At 40.4% G+C, this 14,079-nt stretch overlaps 1 protein-coding gene across 1 annotated transcript; it reads right to left on the bottom strand.

Annotated features, from left to right (window-relative positions):
- Nucleotides 1–2,046: 2,046 nt before the first annotated feature.
- Nucleotides 2,047–12,968, bottom strand: GJB7 (gap junction protein beta 7). The gene is made up of 3 exons (XM_050972027.1): nt 12,892–12,968; nt 11,161–11,217; nt 2,047–5,759 (listed from the first exon to the last, which is right to left on the bottom strand). Exon 3 carries the CDS (start codon nt 5,739–5,741, stop codon nt 4,947–4,949), a length of 795 nt encoding a protein of 264 aa, XP_050827984.1. The 5' UTR covers nt 5,742–5,759; nt 11,161–11,217; nt 12,892–12,968; the 3' UTR covers nt 2,047–4,946.
- Between the last annotated feature and the right edge of the window lie 1,111 nt (nt 12,969–14,079).

Genomic DNA, 14,079 nt, shown 5'->3' with positions numbered 1-14,079 from the left:
AACAGCATTTGACCTCGGGCGCAGCCCTTGGTTTGCTACATGGTGCTAAATTGCTTACCTTCGCAGAAAGCCTGTGCTTCCATTTGAACAGAGCCCGTCGGCTCCTCTCACTTTCTGTCCCTCCCAAGTGACCAAACTCTTATGCCACGTTAGTAAATCCAAGGTGCAGTCTGAGAATGATAAAACCAAAACAAACCCTTGCATTGTGACTCTTAAGAGCAATCCATAATCATTACAAGTACTCAGTGCCATTTTCTACCTGCCAGAGGCCGCTGGTCCCCCTGAATGGAGCTGCTATTGGATACCAGCCACGGTGATTGTACAGGGAACTTCTGCAAGGGAGAAGAGGGCAGAGATCCTCGGGAGAGGATCCTCAAGGCTCACCTGAATTCTCTTGTTTTCAGCTGTACCTAACCATTTCAGTCACTGTCAACAGACTTCGCAACTGTTAGTCTTTAGAAGAATGTTTGTGTTGTGTAAGTTGAATAGTTTCAACATTCCCAATGACTGATACTGTATCATTTGCAGTTCTTGGACTGAGAATAGCATACAACTATTTAGCTACATAGTGTTGTACTGGAATTCTATTTAAAAAAAAAGAGAAAAGGATAAAAAAAATCCAATGCCATAAATATTCAGGAAGCAATTTTGAATTTGGATCTGAATTTCTGGGAATAAAATATTTGTCTCATCCCAATCAATCCAACTAAAGCAGATGCTATACCCATATAGTTAGTACATTCCATGGCACACTCCCTTTTAGGTGGCTACTGACAGCCTGTCCAACAGGTAAGCTAGTATGGGGTTTGTTGTTTCCTTTTTAAAAAACAAACAGGAGTATTTTGAGCTTAAAATGTACCAAAGGTAGGGTCTGATTTAAAATGTCACAGACTGCAGAGGGCACTCTGGTTTGTAAAGACACCTGCAGAAACTCCCAAGGAAATAAATTTGGTGTTTGCATTCAGATGTTTTACCTTGGGTGATAGAGAAAACCTTCTACCCTAGCAGTTGTAGCACACCTGGATGGGCAACTTCTCTGGGACCTGCAGCCACGCCCTGCACTTGGGGCTGCTGGGTGGGATGGGGCTCCGAGGTGGCTGAGCCAGATGTACCAGCAGCACTTCAGCCTGCTTTGGGGTGCCCCAGAGGTGCCATTGGCCCCACTGTCCAGTCCCCTGTCTTCTGCCTTTACTTTCTCCTTCCTCTATGTCTCTGCCTTCCAGAATTGTCACCTGTTAACTGTGGAGCATTCAAGCAAGGTCCTTTCTTTGAAGCCCCATGTTGCCATCAGGAAGGTGCTGACTACAGCTGCAGGTGTTGCTGATGGGGAAGCAACCAAATTGAGGGATCTGTCTGAATGCAGAGCATGGACTGTTTTGTGATCAAAAGACACCTTTAAACTGGCAGTCAGCCTCTCTGGTGCTCAGCTATGTCTTTAAAGAAATCTGCTATTACCTGAGCCCTGATTCAGTATAAATAAGAGTAGTGGGTTTGTCCCCACATGTTTCAGGATGGTCCTTCTCAACAGGATGGGGGGACTGTGGCTTCTAGAGTGTTAAGCTGGAACATTTGGTTTAGAATGCTGGATAGTAAGTGAGCAATGCCTGTACAAACAACACTGGAATCAGTTGTTGGGTCAGGTGAGGGGCAAGTAGTTGGCTAATTGTTGCAATTCATTTCTGTGCCAAAGAATTGGTTGGGGCTCCCACCTCTGTGCAGGGAGAGAGGGACAGGAGCAGGGACAGGCTACACTGGGGTTTAGGTCCCCAGGTTGTAGAAGCTTCTGCTCATGTGCTGCTCAGCCCTGCTGGGAGACTTGGTATGGAGATGATACAATTAAAGGGATAGGAAATGGGGCCACTGGTACTGGAGGAGGGAGTAGAGGAAAGAAACTATCAGCTAATAGGGAAATATTTTGTCTGTGTCTTTTTTCTCAAACCTCTTCTGTCCCAAGGCAAGAAACTTACTTGGATTTTAAGGAAAATGAGAGTCTATGTAAGACACGGATCTTTTGATGTTTGCAGGGATGTTTTGAAATACTAATGAGGTAAATATTTTTGTATGAATGTGCATGCAGTGATTATGTTATTTCTCCATTACATTATAGGCTCAGATCAGCTTCCTATCAATTTCTTATATCCTTGCGGAACACAGCACTTGAGTTCAATTTTTTAAAATGTTAGTCTGAGTGATTCAGAAGCTTAGGGACCAAATCTGTAAACGCATTTGAACCAAAAATATAGCAGCAAATGCCTTCAGGGGTGCATGGATGAGCAAAATTTAAACTGGAGAACAAAGGCATATAAAACCAGGGAAAGGGAAGGAGCCAGTTAAAGACCAAATGGTTGCCAAGAGCAAGGCTTCAGACAGCAGATGAATTGGTTTCTGTTTTCTCAGGTTAAGTGATGCTTATTTCCTTTTCATTAGTAGCCATGTCAAACACTCAAATTTCGCAGCACATGATGTGAAGGCTACTTGGCAATTTGCTGTGAGTGAGTTGGGTTATGTGGAGTTGGTCCATAATAATTTTTCAGAATATTTCTCATGTAAGGTACTGGCTTTGTCAAATCTGAAGTATCCTCCAAGACTTGAAACGTTGATTTTGGAATTTATTTATAATTTCTTGGCTGTTGGAAGATAGAATTAAAAATAAAACTTTGAATATCCTTTCCAAAGAATTAGAGTTCTTGTTTGATGGGAAAATTTTTGGTCCAAGTGGTAATCTCTGACCAGCCACAGTGCTTTAGGGGGTCTCTGAAACCTTTCAAGCCCTGACTTAATATACTTTTTTTATTAGAGAGCTGCTAATGCACTAATTTTATCAGAAACCTGTGTTGGCTAAACTGTGTTTGCTTCTCTTCATTTTCTATCAAATAAACCTTACCTTAAAAACAGTGAATAAATATTTTTTCATTAATGTGCTCTTAAAAATCTGTCCGTAGTTATTAAAACCCAGATATTTCAGAAACATTTTTTTATTTTATAGTGTTGCCCTCGACTTAATAAAATCATGCATGAGGGTCCAGATGGGCCAAGATAATTTTGGGGTTTGTTCTTAGTTACTTAAGCTGCGGCAGTTGCAGTTTCACAGGGTTCATGGGTGGTTTTGCTTTGGACCGTCTTTGGTGAGTTTTGTTCAGGAACTGCAAAAGACTTTCTAATTGCATTTTTGTCATGAGCCACCTTCTGTGTATGTAGAGGTTTAACAGAAAATGTTCTGAATTGTATAAAGCGCCCTCTCTCTATATAAGCATTGATTTCAGCATCAATCAAGATTTAAAACTAACTGGCCACAAGCTGGTATCTGAGGGACTGCTGTTGCTGCTAATTTCAGCAGCAGCAATGTCTTCCCATGTTTTTTAAAAGTAGGTTTATTTTAGGGAAACAAACAAAAAACAATCCCTACCTTGGAAATCACCATCAAAAGTGCATAGCTTGTTCATTAGTTACTAAGTTTTGCTCTGTAACTGCTACTCATTAAATGTCATGCTTTCTAACCAAAGCCACGGGGCTGGAGGGGGCCTCAGAGGAAAAAAAAATAGTTAACCCGCTTTTGCCACTGTTTCTTCCTTCTTATCCTGGCACAAACAATAAAATTAGTTCAGCATTCAGGCAGCTCCACTTCAGTCGGTGGTTTTCATCTAAACAATGCATTTTGATCAGGCTCAGTACCAGATGTATGTCCAAAAGTCTTTCATTCCAGCAACAGAAAGAGAACACTACCCCAAAGGAAGTTTTTAAGGCACTACTTTCCATTGTCTTAGAAGCCTAGCTTCAACAGAAGACTTGTCTTAAATTATTTCTGTCCCTTTTCTGTTAGCCCAAACAACACAGATAACAAAGAGCAGAGGTATGTGGTGTTTATGAGATACTTTGAAATTTGGGGGAGAGAACAGGTGATTCTTTTTTCCTGTGTTTCTACTGGAGGCTTTTCACATTTTTAGATTTCATGTGTTCTTCTGCAGCAGAGAAATCTACTGAAGGAGTAGCATATTTTCAGCCTTACTAAAGGGATTCTAGGCTACTTAATACTAGGGACTGCTGGCTACTGTTCTGTATTGTGTGGCCTGCATTTGTCTGTTCAGATCCTAGGGAAGTACGAATGATTTGGTCACTTAAATGCCACCACCACTGAGCAGAAGACAAGTCTAATGACATGGGAGCTGCTTGGTGCAGATGACCAGGAATTAATGCTGTACCCTGATACATGCTGCTTGCATGAGTTAGAGCAAGTGCCTTAAAGGATACTTTTTGATGATTAACACCCTAATATCTGTAAAGGTTCAATTCTAGAAGGAGGTGCTCCACAAATAGCTAAATAACCAAATCTGTATTTATCACAGGGGCTAAACTAGATGTGTCTACCTCTTCTTGGTTCTTCCTTTCTTTGAGATGTTTTATAGTACAATGGAATAGACTCGTGACTATCCAGCTCACTTCAAGGCACAGCAATCACTCTATGCCAGCACTTTCCCATTGCCATTTCAGCAGTTACCAAGTCTGATCCACCCACCTGACAAATCCTGTACACCCCTTGCTGTTCATCTTCATCAATCTCAGGTTCTTCCTATCTCTGCATATAAAAAGCCTATTTTTTCTTGTACCATAGCAATTTTGTGTAATATTCAGTACACAACTGTTTGGGCAATTGTTTCAGCATGATTTATCATAAGCATCTGTGTTTATATTAAAGCTTCATGGAATTCTCAGAAGTTCTACATTTCCTTTTTCAACATGAAAAGGTCTCAATGATTCTATGTACGACATATATAATGTAACCGAGTTTATCAGCTCAAGTAATGGGGAACAGCATTTCCTATGTAACTATCCTTTCAAAGGATAGTTCTGCAAAGCACTGATTGGAAAAGCAATTTGTCAAAAGCAGCTTTGTAATGGGAGGGTGGTCTCCAGCCTTCTTTCAAGTCAGCAGGGAATGTTTTTCATGTTCATCTTGCATATTCAGAGGCAGAGATGATGAGCTGTTGTGGAGTCGTCCTGCAGCTGCTGCTCTGTTGTGCCTGACGAGTTTGCACAATTGAATTGCCGCTGAATTTGCAGCAATTGCTTTTTGAGCCTTGCTGGTTCTTCACATGTCTCTTCAGATAACATTTTATGGAGTATTTGAACATCAGATAACTCAGTTCACTTAGATTTAATACAATGCACAGGCATGAAGTTGCCACCAGAAAATAGAGGAAAATCATTTTCTCTGTGGGTTTGGAAATATAACAGTCTACAGTATTGGGACATGGTTTTATGTCACATTTCACAATCTGTGGTATTTTGAATCCGTTGTACAATTTATAGAACAGAACAAGAAAAAATATTTCAAGTCCTGTTTTTAAAATGAGGCTGATTAGGTAAGTGCACAGCAACCCACCATCTATCTTTCCTGGATTTTTGTATAGTTTCTGGTTGTGGTGTTTCTCTCTGTTCTCTCTGTAAGCAACATGAAAGACAACCAAGAGTGAAGGGGTGGAGACCATGATTAATTGCAAAGCCCAAAATCTAATGTGAGAGACAGGGAAGAAATGGTCAAAGCAGACATTTTCACAACCAGGCTGCTTGATATTGCACTCAAATTCATCATGTTCATGTTTCCAGATGTTTTCTGCGGCAGCAACATAAACCAGTAAGCGGAACAGGAACACAACAGCTACCCAAATTCTTCCAATTCCTGTTGAGTATTTATTCACTCCACTCAGCAAATCACGTAGGAATGCCCAGCTCATTTTTCTCATCAAGGAAAGATGGAAATGCTATATCAAAGAAACACAAGATCAGAGAGATGCATCCTCTTGGGTGAAGACAAATGAGACATTCATTCAACATGAAATATAACCAGTAGCTGAAACAATTTAAAATTATTAAGCATTTAAAAGTAATTTAATATTATTAAGCATTTAAATAAGAACAAAAAGCTGTTCTTATTTCTGATAATTTAATAATTCTGATACATTCTGAGGCTATTGAACAAAATTTATTCGCTGTTTAAATACATTTTTCAATTAGGCTGAAGTCTAATCATTCTGTTAAGCTGTCCTCTGTAAGAAATGTGCCTGTTCTCCCTGAGGGTCTCCTGACTGACAGGTAGGGCTTTCTCTGGCAAGTTCAGGCTCACACTACCACTGAATTGCACTCAACTTAGCCCTGTCAGTTATGCAAATACTACACACAGTCAAATCAGATTTCACTTTCAAATTTATGCACAGAAACCAAGTGCCCCATACTAAGTTGACTACAAAAATGCAAATTAATTGCTTTTTGTCTGTGGTCTAACTTTTGGGTAAACTTGTGCAATATTTTAAATATTTTCCTGCTTCATTGGATTTTATTTGTTGTACTTCTTATCATTACTCAAAAATATGTTTCGTATTTTGTGTGTGTGTGTGTTACAGTTTCTTATCTGCACAAGTCTTTCCCTGTCCTAACTCTAGAATACTGCCTAAGGAGCCACTGGCAGGGAGATTCATCAGAGTAAAAAGAAGTCACAAAGGTGACTGTATATCCACCAAGAATATACAGTACCCTTGCACCTGGCCCCATCTCTGGGTCTGACTGGATCCTTGGGGGTATCTAGCTCCTTTGTTTGCAAGAGCAAAAAGTGGATGTATTCCCAGCACACAGAGTAGCTGGGAGACATGAGGTGAGGAGGGATATCAGAAGTTTCCATGTGTTATGTCATTTAATGTCCTCATCCCATCTTCTGCTTCTGCAAGCTCTGCCTAGCAGGAGAGAAAATGTCCCCCTCTGTGGCTGCAGTGGCACATGCAAATCCCACTGAACTTGCTGTAGCTGCAGGTACTGCTGACGGAATGAACAAGTTCATCTGTGGGCAAGTTTGAGTAGTAATCAGGCCACAGCATCACAAATCTTCATGAAAAAGGTACTCAGGCACTGGAATGGGTTGCTCAGGGAGGTGGTGGGGTCACCATCCCTTCAAGGTGTTCTAGAAACGACTGGATGAGGCATTTAGTGCCATGGTGTAGTTGACGAAGTGGGCATTGGTCAAAGGTTGGACTCAATCTTGGAGGTCTTTTTTGACTTAAATGATTCTGTGATTCTGTAAGGCTCAACACACATGGAAAGCTCAGTGCTTCTTTTGCTGTCCCTCAGTTCTGCAGCCCTTCATGATCTCTGCCTATGGTCAGGCTTCTGCAGGGAAGCAAGGTTATTTGGATATTCCTGCATTGTTACCATTAGAGCTGAGCACTAGCTTGAGGAGCTGAGGGACAGCTGCAGAAATTAATATATTCCTGATTTATACTGCCAAGAATGGTTACCAAGATACTCCTTTATTCTGCAGATAAAAAAGATAACAGGGAAATACCAGCTTATATCCCTTCAGACAGATGCTTCTATGCTTTTAAATATGTTGGGCAGTGTGGTTACTTTTTCATTAAAGAGCTATTCCTGTCTTCTGCAAACAGAGTTCAAGCAGAAGTTTAAATCAAACTTTTGAAGACACAAGCTTCAAGGCTTTAATGCTTTCTAAATAAGCAATACACAGTCACAACAGTCTCAAAGGAGCTGAACAGCAAACATGAACACACCACTATGTAATAAATCACAGGCAAGGAAACAAAGCATTCACTGAGCAATGTTAGCACGTGCATGTGCATCTTGTGGATGAGCTGTCCTCTGGAGATTTGAAGGAAAACCTCAAGAGGCCTCTTCTAAGGCTTTAAGATGTGCACAAGCACTGTCAGAGGGAATTCTGGATTTTGTAATTCCCTGGAAAACAAGCGTGGCTGCAAGGGGGCTTTAGCTGATGACCACTGTAAGTGCACCATCCCTTTTTAATGTAAAAAGCCTGATTCCACCTATCCATCCATGGTTGGAGTACACCAGTTCTGAGCCTCCAAGTGAACAGAAATGAAAGAGATGCTGGGTCACCAGCAAGGCACAAAAATCAGTGGGAACCAATACTGGTGGAAATCAGGCCATGGTTATACCTAAATATAAATTGAAAAATTTACCTCAAGGTCTCTTTTTCCCAAAGCTGAGCTGCTACCTCCTTAACTGAGCAGCAGGAGGGGTTAGAAAAGAACAACTTTACACTTTCTTTGCCAATCCCCCACTTAAAAGAACAACATAAAGGAGAATAAGAAGTCCTGACCAAAGAAAACAGGGATCAGGAATTTGACTAAAGTCAACAGATCCTGAGCAAGGGGCAAATTCTAACCAGACAGAAGACTGGATGGATGAAATTCCTGCAAAGATAATTTGAAAGAGAGCAACACATTCTGTTATCTAGATGTTTAGTAATTAAGCATCAGGGATTCCACAGAACTGAAAGTGGCTCCTGGTCAGTGTGCTCTGTTGTAGAGAAACTAAAATTTATTGAAGGACTGCAGGGCAGGTCTTGTGGCCCACAGTGGTTCTGCAGCCAGAGGTGTGCAGAACTTTGGTTATATTTTTTCCAGCTGCAGCTTTAACTCGATAATGAGAAATGGCTGTAGAGAACAACCTTCAGCTTCAAACCTAAAGGGCCACTTTTGTAGTATTGTTTGTAACTAGCACAGCTCCCTTGTTCAAAGGAGCTGCAAATGTGCTTTGTAAAGGTTATGATTGCTTTATGACCACTGTTGCTATAGATGTGGATGTTAATTGATGCTTTTGCATCCTTTGAAAATACAATTAATTCACTGAAGCATTGCAAAGAACACATGGAATGGAAAAAAAAGAAAATGGACTTCAAAGACAAGGAGTTACTCAACAGGTAAACAAGAGGAAAATTATTTATGGGACAGCATAGGCACAAGACTGATAAAGGGTAAAGTTAGCTCAGGCTAGAGAAGACCCATTAGGTGGGCTGCATGAAATTCACATCAAGGTGAGGATTCAGACAACAAAAAAAGAAAAATCATCTAGTGAGTACATAGCTGGGCAGTAGGAAAAATATGGCAGTGGTATTTTGAAACACTTCAAGAAGTGGCAGTACACATGGCAACAGATGCTGAGTAGTGTTGTGGCATAGTGCTTTAGCAAAATTATATTCTGGCTAATGTAAGGACAAGAGAGGAAAAGTGTGATCCAAATCCTTGCAACCAAGGAGAGATTTTAGCCTTAGAATCTGGAGAAGGTTCATTTTGTGCAGAAAGAGACAAAGGGAGTCAAGAATGGAAGCTAGCTAAAGAAATTGAGTAGATTGTGGGAAATGTAGATGACATAAATTTGTGTTGGGGTAATGTCCATTGCTGAAGCTAAAAATGAAAATACTCAAAATCTTAAGAAAATTACAAAAGCATTAAAAGGGGATCTCCTTGGCACTGTGGACATAAAGACCACAAAAGAGACTTGGCCTCTACTGGAAGACATCCTCTACCACGGAGGCATTAGAGAGAGTTAAACAGCAGAAGACAGGTTATTTGCACCAAGTACTCAAGGAAACATTAAATGGAGCAAGAAGTGAAAAGCAAGGATATGTGGTTAGACTTATTTCAACCCTCTGCATCTCTTCATGCACACCCTAGTTTGAAGAAAAGCTAAAGATTAGAAATATGTTGATTTGTTTTTCTGATTTCTAGCTGAAGTGTGAGTGATAAGCATGAAAACAAAATCTGCCAGTCAGGAAATAGAGCAAATAATCTCTCTTCCTCATCACATACATCCTTTATTCCCTATATGGGATTTAAACACCCCCACCAACATACACATACACTATGTCCTGCTCATGAGTGGCACAAATGACCAGAGGCACAAATGACCTTCCCACCCTATTTCTCTCACATGTATTAGTGACTTGATTTTCCCTCTTGGGGTTGTGCACATGTTCTGCTGAGCAAACAGAGTAACCTGAATGCACCATTAACTTCTGAGTGTGCTGAATGTACTTCATTGCATACAGTGTTTGAATAATGCTATTGTTGTTGAATATATTCATCAAATATTAATTTCTGTCATTCACTGATGCCTACAGGAGGTTGGCTAATGCGCATTGAGTAATGCATCCATTGAAAAGCACAGTGCTCAGAGTATTACTTCACCTAGATTTCAATCAGCTCTGCTAATTTAATTACTTTAAAAGCAGAAAAGGTATTTTTGTGTGGAGAAAAATGGCAGGCATAAGCAGTGACAGGAAAGCAAGAAAATGCAAGAACAAACTGAATAACAGGAGAGGAAGTGGGGAAGCATCCTAAGTGTTAGAGGCACAAAGGGCAGGCAACTTGGAGCTCAAAGAGCTGGCAAATTACAGGAAGAAGGCACAATATTTTGGGAAATAGAGATGGAACAGTGAGAAATGAGAGAAACAGCACAAGCCTCTGAACAGTGGATTAATCAATTCTGTTCAAGCAAGCTAAATTATCCTCACAGTTTGAGAGATGGACGAGCTCTCTTTTCAGATCTAAACATTGCTGGGGAGTATTTGCTGCACCTAAAACTTTTATTTATTTATTTATTTATTTATTAATAATAGGAAGAAAGAGAACCATAAATAGTGACAAAACATGATAAAGAAGAGAGCAGAAGTAGAAACCACAGAGAATACAGGACCATAAAAAAGCAGAGCTGGTAACAATCTTTAGAGTCCATTATCTCCTTTATTTTTTACACTTCAATCAAAACATCATCACAGCACTTTTTTTTCCCCAAACACCGAGGATCCTCCCAGTATTAGGAGGAAAAGAAAAAAACAAGTACTAGCACAATGGTTTCCATAAACAACCAAACAAATAATGAAGCTTATCTTCAGGTGTTCATTTAGTAACAGCATTTTGCCTTTATCTTTTCTGTTTGTTGATATAAGGAGGCATGCATCCATTTTATGGTTGCTGAGTCTGTTTCATGGTCTGTCTACTGCTTCCTTACTGATTACCAGAGGTGCGAGGTCCACAGGTTGAGAAACACTGATTTGCTTTGTTCTCTGCCCTAAAAAGGCTTAGTTTGGGCAGAAATTGTTCCTGGCTGTTCAGTCTATTCTTAAGTTGATGGAAGCTCCACTAGACCCCTCAGCATGCTGCTCTTATTACTCATTAGTCATCACTCATTACTCAGTGCTCTGCTACAGAAGAGGAGGGATCAGGAATCCTCCTGGGAACACCAAGGAACTGTATCACTTGACTCAAAGTCACATTACCAAGCTGCACATGCACCAGCTGTGCAAACTATTGCACATCTGCAGTAGGAGCTGAAAATCTCTTGCTACAAGTCACTAACCTTGTAACGACTTTGCTTCTTGTTCAATGGTGAGAATGCCAGGGTGATCTCCGGGTCCTTATGAGAGAGTCATCAAGAGAAAAGAGAAGGCATAATTTAACTTTGCCTTTTTCAGACAACTCACATCTTTTTGTTAAATAAGTAAAGCTATAACATTAATGTAGTACTGACACTCATTTTTTAAGGCTCTCCAAAAACAAGCCAGGTAGAACCTGACAACCCCTGAACAAACACAGCCCTCCTGGGTCTGTGTCCTGGCCAAGCTGTTCACTTCTGCCATGACCACTGCTAGTTATTTGTAGTGCAGCAAAGCCCATGGTTCTACGGCTGACGTGAGCCAAAATTTTCCCACCTATTTCATCCTTCAGGTGCTTCCAGGGGCAGGGAAGCCACCCAAATGGCAGAGGAAAACATACTGGCAATAGCTTGCTCTTCTCTCATGCACAGACAAAAAGTAGACACTGTAGAACCCTTCATTAAAATGTAATGAGAAAGGGCATCCTCTCCTACAAACATTGTGAATCTAGACTGAGAAAACGTGCTGTCAAGGGGCAGATGTGGTTTATCCAGCATCACTCAGCACATCAAAGGCAGAACTAAGAAAAGAACCATGGTCTCTCATAGCCCAGTCCCTTGCTTTCACCTGCCTTAGCCTGCTGATTCTAACCTCTCACTGTTCCATGCCTATTATTAACTTTTAACTCCTTGGAGCAAGAAATAAGCTCTTTGGTCCACTGGGAGATAAACCTCTAACTACTGTGATATTAAAAGAAGAAATAAATAGGGCTTAAAATAGACATGTGGTATGTAAAGACATTAGCCTAGATACTTATTTGTCAACCAACTACAGGAAGGAAAAGGAAACACTAGATGGAAGAGGGCTCAGCTGGTCATTTAGCACAATACTGGAGCTGGTTGATTTGGCTTTTACATCTGACTTTCACATCGGTTTCTGCAGTGGCTTGGGACAAAACTCCTTTTTTTTTCCTGTGCTTCAGGATCTCAGTTGCCAAACATTCACTTTCCTGAAAATACAATATCTAAACTATGGCAAAATCCCCTCTTGTTTTGTATTTAGGAAAACCACAAACATCACTTAAAAAAAAAAGCAGCTGCTGAGTGTAATGCTTTGCCAGCTGCTAATTGCTGTGGTCTCTTCTCTGCAGCAATGAATGGGTTTTGAGAGGGCAGAAACAGTTCACTGTTTTCTTTGTAACTTGGTAAATGATGTATTTTTTAAAAATTAAGCTGAGAAGTAGCTAAAATTAATTAATTTTTTTAAAGCCATGATATTCCTATCTCACCCACAACTACAACTGGATTTCTCATCACCTTCGTGCCAAACAGATAACTCATTTCTACCATGCTCTCCTGATGTAAACAAAAATCTCCCTCCACAGCAAATGATCTTCAACATTAATAAATATTATTGCTCCATTCAGGCTACTGTTACTATTGTCACACTTTAGTCAACTTGTAAAATAATAAAAAGAATTGACAAAGTCAAAAGATTTCCACTTGGACAATAAATTGTCACTGGCCGCTATACAGAGATTTTAACTCTGTAATATTATGAAGTACTGCAATAGTGCAACAAAAAGAGGATTATGTCCATGGTTTATGTTGGCTGATGGCACATTTGCATGAGGCTACTATCAATCCTATTTAATATTAGAAAATCAACTTTTCATTCAGTGAAACTGAATTTTGTAACAAGAAAATCTAACTTACCTGTGTCCACTGAATGATTACAGCTGGATCCCAGCTCTCTAGTGGAATTAACAATCAACAGCTCATTTCCGAGAAAGGGAGTTACTATTTTGTGCCTGGAAAATAGGAACTGCTTATCTCCTAGGTAATGCAAACTAAATGAGTGCAACCTGATCATCTCTGCTGGCACACAGCTCAAACCAGAACCATAAAGCAGCTTGTATCATCAGAAAGATATGAGGAAATTGGCATTTATTTGAAGTTGTAGGATTTATCTGCATCTCTTCTGAGCACTCATTGGCATCAGCTCAGATGCTACACTCTGTGTTTTCACAGTTGCACAGTAGCACAGCCTGAAGACATGTATGCTATGAGCTTTAACTCACACCATTTGCTCTTTGACATTTTACATCAGAGTTGCATTTTGTGTTCTCCTGGGCAAGTCAGCTGTCCACAAAACACACACATTCTTTTAGGCACACACGACTCCCAACAATACATTACACAAATGCTCAGAAAAGCCTTTCTCTTAGAATTTTAGCATACAGTGCTTTTCCCAAACAAATGAAGCCTGGTTTTTTTATTGAAATGTGTTTTGTTTACTGTACTAATCAGTACCCACACTGGACTACACAGCTGAACCACGCCCAACCAGGAAACCTAGAACTTCACTCTCAATAACTAAGCAGTGGAATAAGTGTTTATGCCTTGCCTCATGCATCTCATATTGAGGCATTGGTGCCCAATTTTACCTGGGATGTGGCTGTTCTTCTGAATAACATGACAAAATATGCAGAAAGACTGAACTCCTTGCCTCGTAAATGAACTCTTTACCTCTTAAATGAATTATTCACACTCTAATTTATTCATAGTATAATTTAAATGCTCAAACTTACTGTGGCTTTTATCTGGGAATTACATGTGAATGTTTGGTAGTTCTACAGAGAGGAAACTATTACACAGCCTTGCACATATGCCTGAACCTGCACCTTGGTACTGTCCCCAGAGAAGATGATGCCTTCAGAGGGTGACTAAAGGTGCCAGAGCTTGGAGCTGGACTGCAGGTAATGCAAAGCTTCCCAGATATCTGCTGACAGTTCATCATGGTGGAGAGCAGGCAGTCTGGGAAGTTCCTGGAGTGAGTGGAAGGTAGCTCCCTGACACAGCTGGTAAGGGAGTTTGCCAGGGCAGTGCTCTGCTAGACCTGCT

Source organism: Serinus canaria, chromosome 3 (assembly GCF_022539315.1).
Source record: "Serinus canaria isolate serCan28SL12 chromosome 3, serCan2020, whole genome shotgun sequence".
Lineage (NCBI taxonomy): Eukaryota > Metazoa > Chordata > Aves > Passeriformes > Fringillidae > Serinus > Serinus canaria.
This window is presented reverse-complemented; position numbering and strand designations above follow the sequence as displayed.

What these genes read in the sequence shown, in the direction of transcription:
- GJB7 (XM_050972027.1), bottom strand. Translation starts at nt 5,741, where the DNA reads ATGAGAAAAATGAGCTGGGCATTCCTACGTGATTTGCTGAGTGGAGTG.